Here is a 15285-nt window from a genome sequence, read left to right as displayed (position 1 = left end):
ATTACCTGGCAGGGGTCAGGCTGGGATGACGAACCAGGGTTGGCGGATGGCAAGGCACTCCCACTAACATCCTCTCGAAATACTGGAACAGAGTGGCGCGTCTCGCGATGCTGCGGAGGTGCCTTTCGGTACGGTTTCCGGGCGGGAGCAGCACTCGTCATTCTGGTAGATCAGTGTGTTTCCATACACTGTCTGTTAGTCCTGCCGAGAGAGAAGCGTGAGAATCCAAAGTAGCAGTAGCCTTCAACCCTGTCCTGTGCAAAAAAGACTGTCCCTATCCTCTCTCTCTCTCTAATGTGCCACCCTGCCTCTTCCTCTCTAAGCGGCAACGTCAAAAAAGCAGTTTGAATCAATAGGCTTTGATCAGCACCACTGGGCAGTTAAACACAACAACCAATAAAAAACAGCTATGGATGTAAAAGACAGCACGAGTTGATACAGGGAAAATGAGGGGCAAAAAAGCCTCAAAACAACCACCAAACATCCGTTTATACTTCTACTGTGAAATAAGGTGTTTATCATAATCTGTGTAGTAAATTGAGGAAAGATGAGAATGGGAGAGGAAAGACAAAAAGAGATACTGGATACAGGGTGTTTTAGAAACAAATATAGAGGCACGAGGGTGGGAGGGGAAAACGTGGACTTGTTTTAAAGCGGGTGATTGATTATATGTTGGAGTGTGTTTCCAATAGACAAACTGTTAAACCAATGCCTGCATGACTCTTATTGATCACAGGAAGCTATGTATAGAATTGGAAAAGTGGGTGTGCGGTTGGGGTCCAATCACTTACAGAGGCATGTAGGGCTGAGCCACGGTATATTCACTGTCACTCAAAATCAGTTTCAATTTAAAATACTCAAATTCAATTCAAACAATACTAGTATTCCCTAAAGGAGTTTGACAAATTTGTAATACATAGACGAACTTCGCAATTGGAATCCCATCCGATTTTTTAACACAAGATATTTAAATAATTATCTACTGTTTTTTGGTTGTTCCCAGGCTGCTAAAAATGTCTCATTTCCATAAAATTGTAACTTATTTATTTACTTTGGTAGAATACCATAACTAAAGCAAAATTTCTTATTGCAACTGTCTGGCAAATCTTCATTGTGGATTTAAAATGTATTGCCAACTTTCTGTGCAAAACAACAGTTTATATTTAACAGCTTTTATTAATAATAGTTGATAATAGCTCCTGCCTGAAGTACTGCTAGTATCTGATATAAAAAGAATATGAAATTAATAAAGGTGCGGATCACAAACTGCTCAGTTCAGCCACTATAGTAAAAACTACAGAGATCTCAATCCGATGTCATTGTCATCCTATGTTAATATTTGTAAATGTTGTTTAGAAATCTAATCCCGTTCAAACAGTGCTAAAGTTATCCAGCAACACCATTAGATTGTAAGATGAACCCAGTGTGATCCTGCTAATGCACAGAGCTGCCAAAAACGTCTGCTGCAAAACAAGCTTCTGTTTAAGCACTTGCAGAAAGTAGGTTAATAAAAATCCTTACCCTGTAGGTCCAATTTTCACATATTTGACCATGCGATATAATCTTGACATGTGGTTGCTTGAGGCACTATACACAAAACAACTTTGTGGGCGAGTAAGTTTGAGCCACTCAAAGAAAGTAAAGTTTTAGATCACTTCCTTTTGCTTCATCACTGCAACCTGCATTGGCTCCCTGTAGTCAGAGCGCTACACGAGTGCATAACACATAATAGCAGGCCATGGTTAGCACTCAGATTCTCTCCACTTCTTCCTGGGTCACACCTTCCCCTGCAGGAGGGCTTTCTTCATTGGTGTGGCTATTTTTAAAGTTCCTGACTGGTAAAATGGGAAAAATGAAGGGAGAATTGGCTGGTGTGTCACAGTGTGGTGCCACTGAGAAATCAATGGTGTTCCCTGCGCATTCTGCTAATGTGCTGCGGGGCACAGGCTGGGACACACATATAAACGCACACGCGCACGTGAGGGGGTCACTGCCAAAATGTGCCACTTATTGGCAGACTGATTTTCCCTCTTGACGTCATCCTCTACCCACAATGCAAAAACACACCGGGCCTACACAAACAAACACAGCAAGCAGAACTAAGTGTGTTTGTAAAAGCTGACTCAAAAGACTTTGAATTTAATCAGCAATCCAATCTGAACTGATAAAGTTTCACACAAAGTTCAACAAGATCTTATCCTCTTATCTGAACAGGTATCTTATCACTCAGTCTACCATTGGGTCTTAAAGTCCCCCTGTGGTGAAAATCTAGTTTTTAATGTTGTTTATATGTGGTGTCTATCAGCGGATCCCTAATGCCTGGTTCAGATTACACGATTTTAGCCCGATCCGTTTGACGTAGAGTGTCGTGGGGATTCGTAGATGACAACGGGCGTCGGGACGCATGATTCGATCGCTTCATCTCGTATAGTGTGTCATAATGGACGACAACAGACGATGCGATGTTTCACGACTAATTTTTTTCCGGTCTTCCACGACGGGTTCCGTCAAGAGTGTGTGTGTGTGTGAGAGAGAGAGTGAGTGTGTGTGAGAGTGAGTGAGTGTGTGAGAGTGAGAGTGTGAGTGTATGTGAGAGTGAGTGAGCGTGTGTCTGTGTGTGTGTGTGTGTGTGCGCGCAAGTGAGTGAGTGAGGGAGAGAGTGTGTGTGTGTGTGTGTGTGTGTGTGTGTGTGTGTGTGTGTGTGTGTGTGTGTGTGTGTGTGTGTGTCTGTGAGTGCGTGTGAGACGGCACACGATGACTGGTCAGAAAGCAACGTGTAGTCTGACATGTTTCTTGTCCACGACAAGACAAGATTTTAGGAGTCAAAATCGCATAAATGTGACACAGCGACTATCGTAACAAAAAAATAGTGTAATCTGAACCACGCATTATTTATCCGCTGATAGACACCACTTTCAAACTCTCCTGTGTGTATCGGTGTAAGCGCTCGATGAAAAGCATCAAAGATGTCATTGTAGCCATTCACAGACATATATGTTGAGCGCGTGAACACAATGGCCAATCAGAGGCGTTTAAGAATACGTTTAACAATACGTTTAACAGCGATCAAAATGCTAGAGGGAAATGCTGGTATCGGCACGCGTTCAAAATTTTAGTACCAACTTTGTACCGAAGTCGGTAGTTTTGATAACTCTACTACCTTGTAACCAATCCCGTGAATGTGCCGGCGAGCTTTAGCATATCATTAACTGCGAACTAGCAGGGGAGTCTCGAGTAGGCCAGGTTGTCCCGGTATATTTTTCTGTTGATATGAAAAATCAGGTTGATTTAGGAATATAGCGGGTGTTGCGGTGTTATGATTATAATAATTCGTTACATTTATATAGCGCTTTTTCTGAGACCTCAAAGCGCTTTACATAGATGGGGGAATCTCCTCAACCACCACCAATGTGCAGCATCCACTTGGATGACGCGACGGCAGCCATATTGCGCCAGAACGCCCACCACACACCAGCTTACTGGTGGAGAGGAGACAGTGATGAAGCCAATCAGTATATGGAGATGATTAGGAGGCCATGATGGACAGAGGCCAAGTGGCAAATTTGGCCAGGATGATCTATATACCTTCCTCCACTGACGTTCTGAGTTTGTAAGGATGCTGGTTTTCAGAAGGCATCTGTCTGACTCTGAGATGGCGAACGGGAAGATAGTTTGTGTAGTATTAGCAACACATTATTAGCAGTTTGATAACATAGTCAAGCAAAAGGCTAATCATATTAATTACCGTTATGTGTCTGACGTTGTAAAGAGCGATACCATTGTGTCCTCAGTAAGTTGGCCGAGTGGATCTCTGAGCTGGTGTGAGTGAGTGGAGGCGGGGCATTCAAAACGACTTTTTCACAGACTAATCGACAATTCAGAGAGAAAGAATTGTTTCTAATAGGGCTGGGCGATAAATGTAAAAGTTTATATAAACTTTAAAATTAAAAAGAGCCCAAAATTAAAAGGTATCTACTCTGTGGAGCTTACATTTTTACATTCATTCTCAACGTCTAAGAAATATGTGGAATGTCATATGATTTGGAAAAAAATATTGTGATAATGTTTTTGGCCATATCGCAAAGCTCTAATCCTAAAACAGAATAATACAACTGCGTTTTGGGAGATTCTGGCAACTTGTCCTTTTTAAAACAGCTAAATCCAGATGAAAGGTTTCCTTGTACCCTCTAAATTTTACAAACGTTTAGGGCATAAGGCCTGAAGCTTTTGTTGCTAGTCACGCAAGGGCTGAACAAAACAAAGCCTCAAAGATCAAGTGGGACAACACTCCTTAAATTGCTTCTTGAGATTTAAAACCAAATTGCAAGTCATGTGACAGCTGTTGGTAACAGGCCAACACATATTTTCAAAGATTCCAACCATCACCTGTGATACTGACAGGTACACAACTGCTGTTCAACGGCAAAAGCGTGACCAAACTATGCCTGACGAGATGCCTCTTTTTAACCAACATGCTCTCAGATGTGTGGAACTTCTCGCACCACTTGATTGTGCACTAGAAGGTGTCTGTTGCTATCTAAGGGTGATTTCTACTCTTTCAGAAGCTAATTAAAGCTGCTTTCAGACGGTTTTAAACATTGCACACCTTAAAAGGCCTCACAGCTGAGCCTTCTATTTGTCATGCCTGAACTAATGACTGTGGCTGAGGGTTACAGCTTTATGTGAACAGAAGGGATGGAATTACAGCACATTCTGACCTTCACACCATCACATGCCCACACAGATGCTGCATAGCTTCATTTCAGAGGAATCTGACATTGTACAGGCAGATTGTACACTTAATTAAGCTGCTTTAATTAAACCTTCCTTGGCACCACAGATAAATCAGGTCTCTAAGTCAGATGTGCTCCAATTGTGCATTTTCATATATAAAAAAATTTGAAGTATATAACATTACTACTAGAACTGGGTACTATAATGAATATCAATCATTTATGTATTGATGTATTTATTATTATTTTGGTAGCAATGTAAAATTAACCAGTTTTTTTGCCACTGTTTTCTAAAGATGCTAACATTCTCATATAAAGTTGTTAGACAAAAGAGATCACACTTTTTTTTCCGCGTTTGCTACGCATTGAATATGGATGCAATATTCAGTGTTGTCAAATTAAATACCACCTGAATAATCCTCACATACTGTACATAAAGTGATTATTTGATATGTAGGCAGTTCCACATTGCTAAATTTGATCATGTTGTGTGACTTTCAGAGATTCATATTGTAACTATGTTCCAGTCAAATATTTATGATACTTTTCAGAGTGTGAGCTGCTGCTGTATGTAGTTTTAACCCACATTCAATAAAAAATAAGTATTAATTACTTTAGACAACTGTTGCAATTTTGCCAGATTTTTACTGGATACCAAAAAGTAGAAAAGATACTTTTGACATTTTATATGGAAGCTTGTTTCCGCCACAGAATAAAAAATAAAAAGGTAATTGCACCTTTTTTCCCTCAGAATTGCATGATATGAACTCGCAATTGCGAGTTATAAAGTCAGAATCGCGAGATATAAACTTTGCAACTTTATATCACGCAATGCTGACTTTTTTTCTTGCAATTCTGACTTTATATAATGCAATTTTGAGTTACTATCTCGCAATTCTGACTTTTGTTCTCACAATTGTGTTTAAATTTCACAATTCTGTCAGAATAAATAAGAATAATAATTCTTATGTCAGAATTGTGAGATATAAAGTTGAAATTGCAAAAAAGTTGATATCATGCAATTCTGAGAAAGAAAGAAAACACAATTGTGAGATGTAAACAATTGTGAGATAAAAAGTCACAATTAACTTGAGGTAGAAACGAGCTAAAAGTTAATTCTGACATTATTTGTCATGCTTATACAACAGTGTTTAATATTTTTCACAAAGCGTGAGAAGTCTGGACTGCATAAGTTTGGATAGTCAGACAACAGGACATTCTGCAGTCTGCATTGTTTTATGAAGTGGCCACTGAGCCAATGTGACGCCCATTTCTGGCAACTCACACACTTCAGCTTACTGTTGATTCAGACAGAGATCATTCTCAGTTCCCTGATGACTTGCATATCAGATGATACAGACCTAGTAAAACAGCCTGGTTAAATAAACTCAGCTTTTTAGAGAGGACAAGCAGAATGTGTCATCCTGTGAGCCTTGAGTTGTGTTGGGATTTCTAGTTTTTGTACCTTGCCAGGTTTAAAAATCATGATACACGAAATGGTGTTCACAACCCATTATAATGCCATAGAAACCAAATGAACACTGCAATAATAGTACAATATTAATTTATGTATTATTAATGTACATTAATAATTTAAAATTATGTGATAAACTAATAGTAATTAAAATAAACATTTAAGAATAATATGAATTTATATTATTATTATTATCCAGCTAGTGTGTGTGTGTGTGTGTGTGTGTGTGTGTGTGTGTGTGTGTGTGTGTGTGTGTGTGTGTGTGTGTGTGTGTGTGTGTGTGTAAGAAAGTAGCACCTGTATTTTGCCATGGACAATAATCAAATATGAACTACAGTTTAGTAGTTATTTTACAAAAATATCCGACAGCTCAACGCCATTACTGACTAATCAGAACCAAGTATTTCAGAACCAAGCTCCGCAATAAGACCAGGAATGTGTTATGTGTATTGAAAGTAAAAAGGGGTCATTTTGACTATGACCTTAAACCGTTAAGGCCCTGACAATACTTTATGCGAAATCGAAGAATGAATTGGTGCGAGTCATTTCCAACTAAATCAGGCCAAAACACGTTCGTTTCTGAAGTTTGAAACGGCTTGCCAAAGCGAACTTTCCAGAAAAGTTCACTGGTTGGTTAAACACCTTCAAACTACCAATGGTCCGTGGCGAATGCGGCTCTGAGGTAGGGCTGCAAAATATATCGAAATTATCGAAATATCGCAAATGTATATATCGCAATATGCATATCGCAACAGCTTGCAATAACTGGGGTCATGAACAAAAGACAAAGAGAAAATCACTCGCTGCTCTTGGCTGAATAACCTTTGTACCTTTAATAAGAATCAGTATATATTTAATTCAACCAGTGAAAACTAAGCAGTGTTTTATTTTGACATTTGATTATTCAGTTTCTGTTGTTAAATAACCCTAATGTAGGATAACCTGAAACCCTGAACCCCGTGGTTTACACTGATGTTAAAATAACACTTCTTATGCTACAGTAAAACACTGCTGTTCACTGTCAGAAGCTGTAGGGATGTTTTCTCGTCACAAAAGGAATGTGAAACACGTATGTAGGTTATATAATTTTAAATATATTTTAAAGATAATTTAAGTTTATTTTACACACTTTAAGCATTATCGTATCACATATCGAATATCTCATTAATTAATGAGTTATCGCATATCGCATTTTTCTTCAATATCGTGCAGCCCTACTCTGAGGCTCCGCCTTCTTTGACATGGAAATCTTCTCCAGTTCAGTCCGTCGAGGTCAGGCGTCCGTGAGTGAAACATGAACACACTGGAGGAGTTGCTTTACAGCAGAAAATGAAGATGTACTTCTGATGAAATGAGCCTGACACTGTTTTTTCATGTTTAATACTGCAAAGCTGCTTGCTTTTGAAACTATCTATTGTATAAAGTGTATAAATAAACGTGACATGGCTTGACTGGAGAGCCGAATTGCAAAGCTTGTGCAAACATATCTATATCGCTACATCAGATGCTTTCTTAAGTGCTGTTTTCTCACCGCTGTCATTTTTGTGTGTGAAAGCGTGCAGCACATACTGACATATTCAACTTAACACTGCTCTCAGCTAACAGAATATCGCTGGTCATATATTTCAAACTTCTTTTTCCCCCTAAGGGAAGAATGAAAAATAACTTGGCTGTGAGTATATCGGGGCCTTTAGGTAGAGTAACAGACAGCAAGGTGTGAAAGATAGACAGAGAGAGATCATGGGAAAAGGAAAAAACATCAATTTTGTTGAGGAAAAAAACATTTCCTTCCTGGAACAGCCAATCTCAGTAATCTCTTTCATCATGCCTGAACTGAAGATGACTGTAAGAGAACATCATGAGACACAACTGTGTATCAAAGAGAGCTCTGTAGAGACATGTCATCTTCCAATTAGAGCTATTTCTGGAGGCCGATTGTCAGCAACGCAAGACAAGGATGCACAAACACAACAAATTATTTAGATTGTGTGTTTTCATACCCGAAACTGGAGTTGGTTTCATTCAGTGGTGTCCTCATTCACAGGTTCTCAGGCCCAGAGCGTCTGAAACACACATTTGCTTGGGTTACTGAAATGCGATTTGTCACAGTTGTGCAACATGATCTATGAAGAGAAAGAAATGTAAAAATAAATATCAGCATCAAAACAGGACAAGACTTGAATCTAATCAAGAATTGAATCCATCTGGTCAGAAAATCCTGACATGCATGCGAATAATACAAGTGAAATGTATTCATTTATACCCCAAGGCAAGGGATTATACATTATATAAAAAAATAATGCACAGCATAACTAACAATAGACTGTTGAGATATTGATACAAAATGCAAAACAAAGTATTTTTTATGTAACTGCTCTAAAATGAATTCAAAAGGTTTTCTTTAATCTTCAATCAGGTGAACCCCTTGTTACAGCCCTTCCAGCCAATCAGATTTAAACATTTATTTGCAAAAAGTGAAATCTAGAGGGGGAAAAAAATGAACAAGGACTTTATGCTAAGAATGTTTTTGAGTGACAAAATAAATTGATTAAATCACAGTTTTCCGTTGATTTATTGAAACGGACAGTTTGAACTGATTGGCAGAAATGAATATCTAACGCCGTTTTTTGCAACAGAAACACTATTTCAAACATTTGCATGCATAATCCTGAAACATTCCTGAAAGATTCCCGCTCAATAGTGAAAAACAGCATGAGTAGGAATCGGGATGGTAAATGTAAAACGTCACATTAGCATTTGGTTTATAAATTCAAAAACTTTGTAAACTCCAAGTGAACTCCTGCTTTTTTTTGGTCTGCCACGAGACACACAAGTTATATTAATATTAATAATATCAGTCGGCGCGTTCACTCAGAAATCACCTCATTCAGTCACAATTGTTCTTCTTTGCCTAATTAACACGGAGACTGCTCATTAGCCGCGTTTCCACAGGCCTCCTCCCTCACACTTACACAGCAGAATAATGAACTCCTGCACGCCACACACACTGTGTGCAAGGAGGAATGACATGAGAGTCATTACAGCAAATTACTGTATAGAGTGTCAGGTCACTGAAAAAAGGGACAATTTGGTTATATATTATGGAAGGTAAAGCCTGTAGATAGAATGATAACTGGCACATTCTCAGGGTAATAAGCAATAATATAAGTTTAGATAAAGGACACTGCAACATAGTAGGTTTTTTTTATTATCAAATATTACAACAAAAGGAAGTACAACATGGAATTTAGGCAATGTGCCCTTTTCCTTACATAACAGAATGTATAAAAATAAAATGTTCAAACGGCACTGGGCTCTCTCTGTTTGCCCAGCACTGAGGAAAGAAAACACGAACTCACAACTGACCTGATTTAGTTTCTTAAAATAACTCATTTTGGAAGAATATCTTGAATTATCTGCAGATTATCAGTGAGTAACAACTTTCTACTTCAAAATTTCCCGCTTAATCAATGTAGAACTATGAGTTTCTTTTAATATTCATAGTTTAGTACATGAAACGGGCAGAAATCGTATTTCTCCATATTTCGCCATTTTTATTTGTTTTTCATAAATCATTACTATCTATCGGGCACACTTTACATGTGTCTGTGGGTTTCGTAAATATTTAACCAATGAAAAAAGGGCTTGTGACTAAACCTCGTAACTCCATTGGATCCTCAAACTGTCAGTCAAAGTCAAACCTCATAACTCCGCCTACCTTTATCGTGAATGAAATGCCGCACAAATTTTGGACCGTTTGCAATGTAAGGTTAAATAAAAAAACGGTAGTTTGAATAAGTACAGCGCTTTCTTTACTATATATAAAGGCTAATGTTTTATGTATTTGAGGAGCGGAGAAGAGAATCTTAGCATTGGTCGTCGAGTCACAGTCGATATACTGTCTGAAATATCCTATGTGCAGCACTTCGTCTTTAGTAACATGAGATATTGACCAAATGACAGAAAAACAACTAAGCGCCCACATAGCCACAGTAAACTTTATAATCTGAAAGTTGATGAAAACGTACTGAGATGCACTTACTGCCTCAGATGCGCCCGTTCTAATGACGGACAGAACACTTAAAGTCCTGTAGTCAATAATTGTATCCCTTAAAACTCATCTTTGATCATCAAAATGAGATATTTAAAAGATTTTCCTAAAAAAAAAAAATTCTTCATGCCTTAAAATATCTTGAATGTAACTCGACACCCTTGATTCAGGCATTAAAAAAAAAATGGTTTGGTTCCGGTTTCCGACCGACCCTGTCAATTTATGTGCGACACAAATTTATTTTATGAACTTGGGGAAGAAATAATACAAATTAAATAAATACACAAATAAAAAACTTTGAGGCGAACCATAATTTATGTTTTTGTACAGCACCGTTTTTGTATAGCACTCTTGCGATGCAAGATGCCTGTTGTCCTCCAGCAATGCTAACAAACGAGGCAGCTACACGGTCGTTCACAGTCACACATCGTTGTTGTCACTTACAAAGGCATTGGTAACTTTTGGTGTATTCTGAATAGTTGCCAGTAGGTGGACAGAACGAGTATCCATCGCTACTCTAAAGTAAAAAAAAAAAAAAAAAATCCCTACCGACCCATGACCTCAACTGACAACCAACCGGAACCAAACTTTTTTCTTTTTTTTATGCCTCATTTAGAATACGTGGTTCTATGAATATGTAAATGAGCCCCGCCTCCACTCACTCACTCAGCTCAGAGATCCACTGGTTGACGATCACACGTTGATCTGATTGGTTACAAGGTAGTTTGCGACGTCAGAAACACCAGCGATTTCAAACCGCGTTCTTGAGACTGTCTTTGGTTCACTGCAGTTTTAAGGAGAAAATACTCGGCAATGGTGTCGACTTATGAATTTACACATGGTTTGTCTTAAAGCATATTAAAAACACCACAAAGACATATAAACAACATTAAAAGCTGGATTTTCACCACAGGGGGACTTTAAGTACGTAATTCGCTGGTCAATCACCTTGTAACTCCTTTTAAGCTTGATTTAGGTAAAATATTAATAATATAATGACACATTCAAGAGTCTGCAACATTATAAATGTTGAAGGCACAGTGTTTAATTATTTTTTTTAAATCCCCCTCCGTATTTATTTATTCATTCATTCATTTATTTTATTATGATATTTCCGCTTCCAATATTATAATGAAGGTTTGGTCCGTGTACCCCTACTGGCTAATTCAGCTAAACACGTTTTACTTGTGCATTTATTACTTCTGCCGTTTTGTTCTTCCAAATTCATCGTGAGTTTATTAAAAAGAGCAAAAGAATTACTGTAGAAGACAGCATATCCTGTCTTGAATCTTCACAATCTCAGGGTTTAAAAAAATATGTGCCTAAAACTTGCTATGTATGACTTTATAACATTTAAATGTTCTGCATTTGACACTTTCATTGCGTATATTATCAGTATGTGAATAGTGAACTCGTGACCTTGGCACGGTGCCATGCCCTACCCATGAAACACTGCTGCAATGCCAAAACATTCCCAATGTAATTACATTCATCAAGGAGACTGTAAATTACCCCTGGAGATGTGTTCAACTGTCAGCTGGAAAACATTTGCTTTCCCTGACCTGAAAGCATGCAATATTAAAGTACTGTTATAAAGGTGTTTATTCTTTCCCAGCATTCAGAGTCGTCTGACGTGGACGAGATATGGCTGAGAATATCAAACTAGAGGCCTGTGGCAGTCAGCCATTCATGACAGTCAGCTTCTGCTGTGATACTGAGACCCATTCACCTCCACTTCCCTCAAACACTCGCGCTTTATCTTCTCCTAAGAGACAAGGACAACCGCTGAACAAAACAGCTCTTATGTGTCATCATGGCTCAGAACACTATTATGTTTATTAATAAATGACCCTGGTCTTATTGTGTACTAAAGTTCAAAGTACTCTCAAGAAAGAGTTTGTTTTCATAACTGTTCATTAAAAATGAAAAACACTCTGTCCTTGTCTTGGAAAAAAAACTCTGTTGACGTAACCTAGGCTGTAGGGAAGTAAAATATTAACCGATAACGTCACGGCATAACATGTTTTTAGCCCTTCACAATCCAGTCTAATCTTGTCCTGCCCTTAATTATATCCACAGGTAAACATGTCAACCTTGATGCTAACAGAAATTAAATAGCTTTTAACAGCACAAAAACATGTTATATTGTACACCACTGTTCAAAAGTTTGAGGTCAGTAAGATTTTTTTTAAAGGGTAACTAAACCCTAAACCAACTTTTTTTTAGATAATCTGTAAGAATGGGGCTTTATTAGTGCTGTTCATTGATTCAAGTAACTTTTTTGACATTTGGGTATAGTGTTTTAATTCTACAATATATGGTGTAAAAACGTCTGAGTGCTGCCCTCTTCAGGTTGAACGGTGGCTACTGCAGTTGAATTTTCCTATTGGATGTTTGTGGTACTGCGTGACTTAAGCAGATTCCAGCTCACCACGCCCCTGGTACGAGCTCACCACGCCCTCACCACGCCCCTGGTACGAGCTCACCATGCCCTTGGTACGAGCTAGCGTAGATTTATCTGTATTTAGTACAGTGGTCAGGAGGGTACGTAGGTGTAGTGTTGCTGGTTGCAACAGCACTGCTGGACGGCATAGCTTTCCAGCAGACTTGGAAATTAGGCGCCAGTGGTTGCATGCACTTGGCCTGGAAGACCGTGAGTTCCCACCTAGAGCTCAAGTGTTACCTGCATTTTACGCGGGATTGCTTCTCCAACGCAATAGAGGTGGAAATGGGCTTCTCCACACAGCTCGCGCTGAAAAGTGACGCAGTGCCAAACGCTGCTCCTCCTGCATGGACTCCACCACCGCAGCGGCGTCTTGATGTGAGTGATCATAAATATTTTAATCACAATTTATGGTTAGGCTAAAGTTAATCCTCTGCGGTCGACAAACGCGCCGGCGCATTTTGCTGGATTTTTTCACATAGCGGCAAAATATGAATATGCCTACAGAGGGCGCGCGCTATTGACATCAACTCGATAAAACTCATCAGATGCATGTACTTTACCTCGTCTTGCGACCCTGTGAGTCACTCTCCATTTTAGAGAGTCTGACAGCGGGTCTCAGGTGCACGCCCCCCCGCTCAGCCCCGCCCCCGGTTCGTCCCCTCTATCTCCGCTGGGGTCTGCCCACTTTTCTAGCATTTTTCAAATATTGCCAGTGGGTGGAGTCAGGCTCTGAACAGGGGTTTAGTTACCCTTTAATTAAGAAATGAATACTTTTATTAAGCAAGGATGATTTGATGATTTTTCAAACAAATGCTGTTCTTTTGAAATTTCTACTCTAATCCTGAATAATGTTTTTAACAATAATAATAATAAATGTTTCTTGAGCAGCAAATCATCATATTAGAATGATTTCTGAAGGATCATGTGACTCTGAAGACTGGAGTAATGATTCTGAAAAGTCAGCTTTGATCACAGGAATAAATTACATTTTAAATTATATTACAGCTTTGTGTAGCCTTCTTTCAAAAACAAATATATATTTTTTTCAATCTTACAGAGTCCCGACCCAAACTTTTGAACAGCAATGTAAACAAACATGCCCAGTTATGACAACAGAAGAACAAATAGAGAAACACAAGCCTGCCAATCCTAGCTGGCAGGATAACCCTCGATACAGGAGTCCAGCATTCACTTTCACTGTGCAAAAACATGGACGGTATATCAAATGATTCAGGGATCGTTATTCAGGCCAACAGATGATTCAGTTTGCTCATCGACTGCTGCAACACTCAGTAAATGAGAAATTGAGTGATGAGTAGAAGAGAAAAATGACAATTTGCCTTGTAGCCCAAATTTTAAGTGTGCTGAAAGCAATGGTGTCTGAGAAATGTTACGAGGTCCTATAACAATACGCCAAAACGTATTCTCTATATGCTGATTTTGAAATCTGCAGAATGGATTTAACTCCTTTACATATTTAACGAGCAAAAGCTGATTCAATATCCGACACCTTCAGCCCACTGTCCAGATGACGGGTGTAAAATGAGTGTCAGATCTGTAAGATTTCCGTTCAGTCTGCAGTCTTATCATTCATAGTGTAATTTGCTTTTCTTGAAGCATGGATTGGGAACTACAGATGTTGGTCTTTGGACAGTTCCTCTTGGCCTGGCGCCTCCTGTTGCGTGACTAGCAGAGATGATGAATCAATCAGGTCTAGACTAGCAGAATATTCAATGATACTCTCCTCTACCTGTTCTTTCAATAGATAGCCTCATTAAATCTCTCTAACAAATGTCAAATAACACTTGAGGCAACTGTATTGACTAGTAGGGAATATTTCAGCATCTCACACATCAAGTCAAAGAGCAGAATCCTATTCCAAAGCTGATGCTGGATGCATATCAATGCTTCAGCGTTTAAAATAGCTTGTTGTTAAATTCTGTGTGAACATTAGAAGCCACATAAATATGTCTGCTCTGATCTGCCAACATGAAAGATAAAAAAAACAACATTATAAAACCTAGTATCAGAGACGGCAATCCTACTTCAGTTCAGTAGACGGTGTCAATCAGGAGTGTTTTCTGTGGCCACGCACACACGTTCGGTTGTATCCAACGATGTGATTCACAGCACAATGAATCATTTTTCTCACCTGGCCCCATGGGCTCTATCATGTTATGGACTAAAGTCCTAAATGTGTCATAAAAATCTAGCAATATACTAGAACAGGGGTCTCAAACTACAGCCTTGTAGTTACATACCGCTCACTGAGTGTTAATAGTTTATCCTTAAATCCAGAATTTACTTTATGCATTTCGATTTAGCGTTTAACGTTATGTTATAGCTTACTTACAGGAAACTGTCATTAGAGAAAAACACAAATGTTAGAGCACAAAACAGGAAATGATGAATGATTGCTCTTGCTCTAGATAAGGAGGGACATAAATTGGGTAAATGGTTGTTCACAATTACTTGTACTGTTCCTCTGTTGCTATAAATATGATGGTTTATTTGTGCTCTCTTTTGTCTGAGACAGAGTTGTTATTGAGCATCCACTGTGATTATGTGCTATAAATATACC

The 15285-nt window shown here is 38.8% G+C and overlaps 2 protein-coding genes across 4 annotated transcripts in view; one reads left to right on the top strand and one right to left on the bottom strand.

Moving 5' to 3' along the window:
- The window catches only part of lrrc73 (leucine rich repeat containing 73), a 176592-nt gene that overhangs the window by 82001 nt on the left and 79306 nt on the right, over window positions 1–15285 (top strand). The gene's annotated exons all lie outside the window — the stretch shown is intronic.
- The window catches only part of LOC309487078 (tight junction-associated protein 1-like), a 112746-nt gene that overhangs the window by 50376 nt on the left and 47085 nt on the right, over window positions 1–15285 (bottom strand). For 2 of the 3 annotated variants that reach the window (XM_082154605.1, XM_082154606.1), the window contains 2 exons: window positions 8208–8272; window positions 6–201 (listed from right to left, as the gene is read on the bottom strand). In XM_082154605.1, the coding sequence (XP_082010731.1) occupies window positions 6–161 (156 nt within the window). In that variant the 5' untranslated portion in view covers window positions 162–201; window positions 8208–8272. The remainder of the gene's footprint in view (window positions 1–5; window positions 202–8207; window positions 8273–15285) is intronic. The other variant, XM_082154607.1, reaches the window with a different exon arrangement.

This window comes from Leuciscus leuciscus (assembly GCF_965113295.1).
Source record: "Leuciscus leuciscus genome assembly, chromosome: 22".
In the NCBI taxonomy this organism is placed as follows: domain Eukaryota; kingdom Metazoa; phylum Chordata; class Actinopteri; order Cypriniformes; family Leuciscidae; genus Leuciscus; species Leuciscus leuciscus.
The sequence above is the reverse complement of the archived record's forward strand: the minus strand, read 5'-3'. Positions and strand labels throughout refer to the sequence as shown.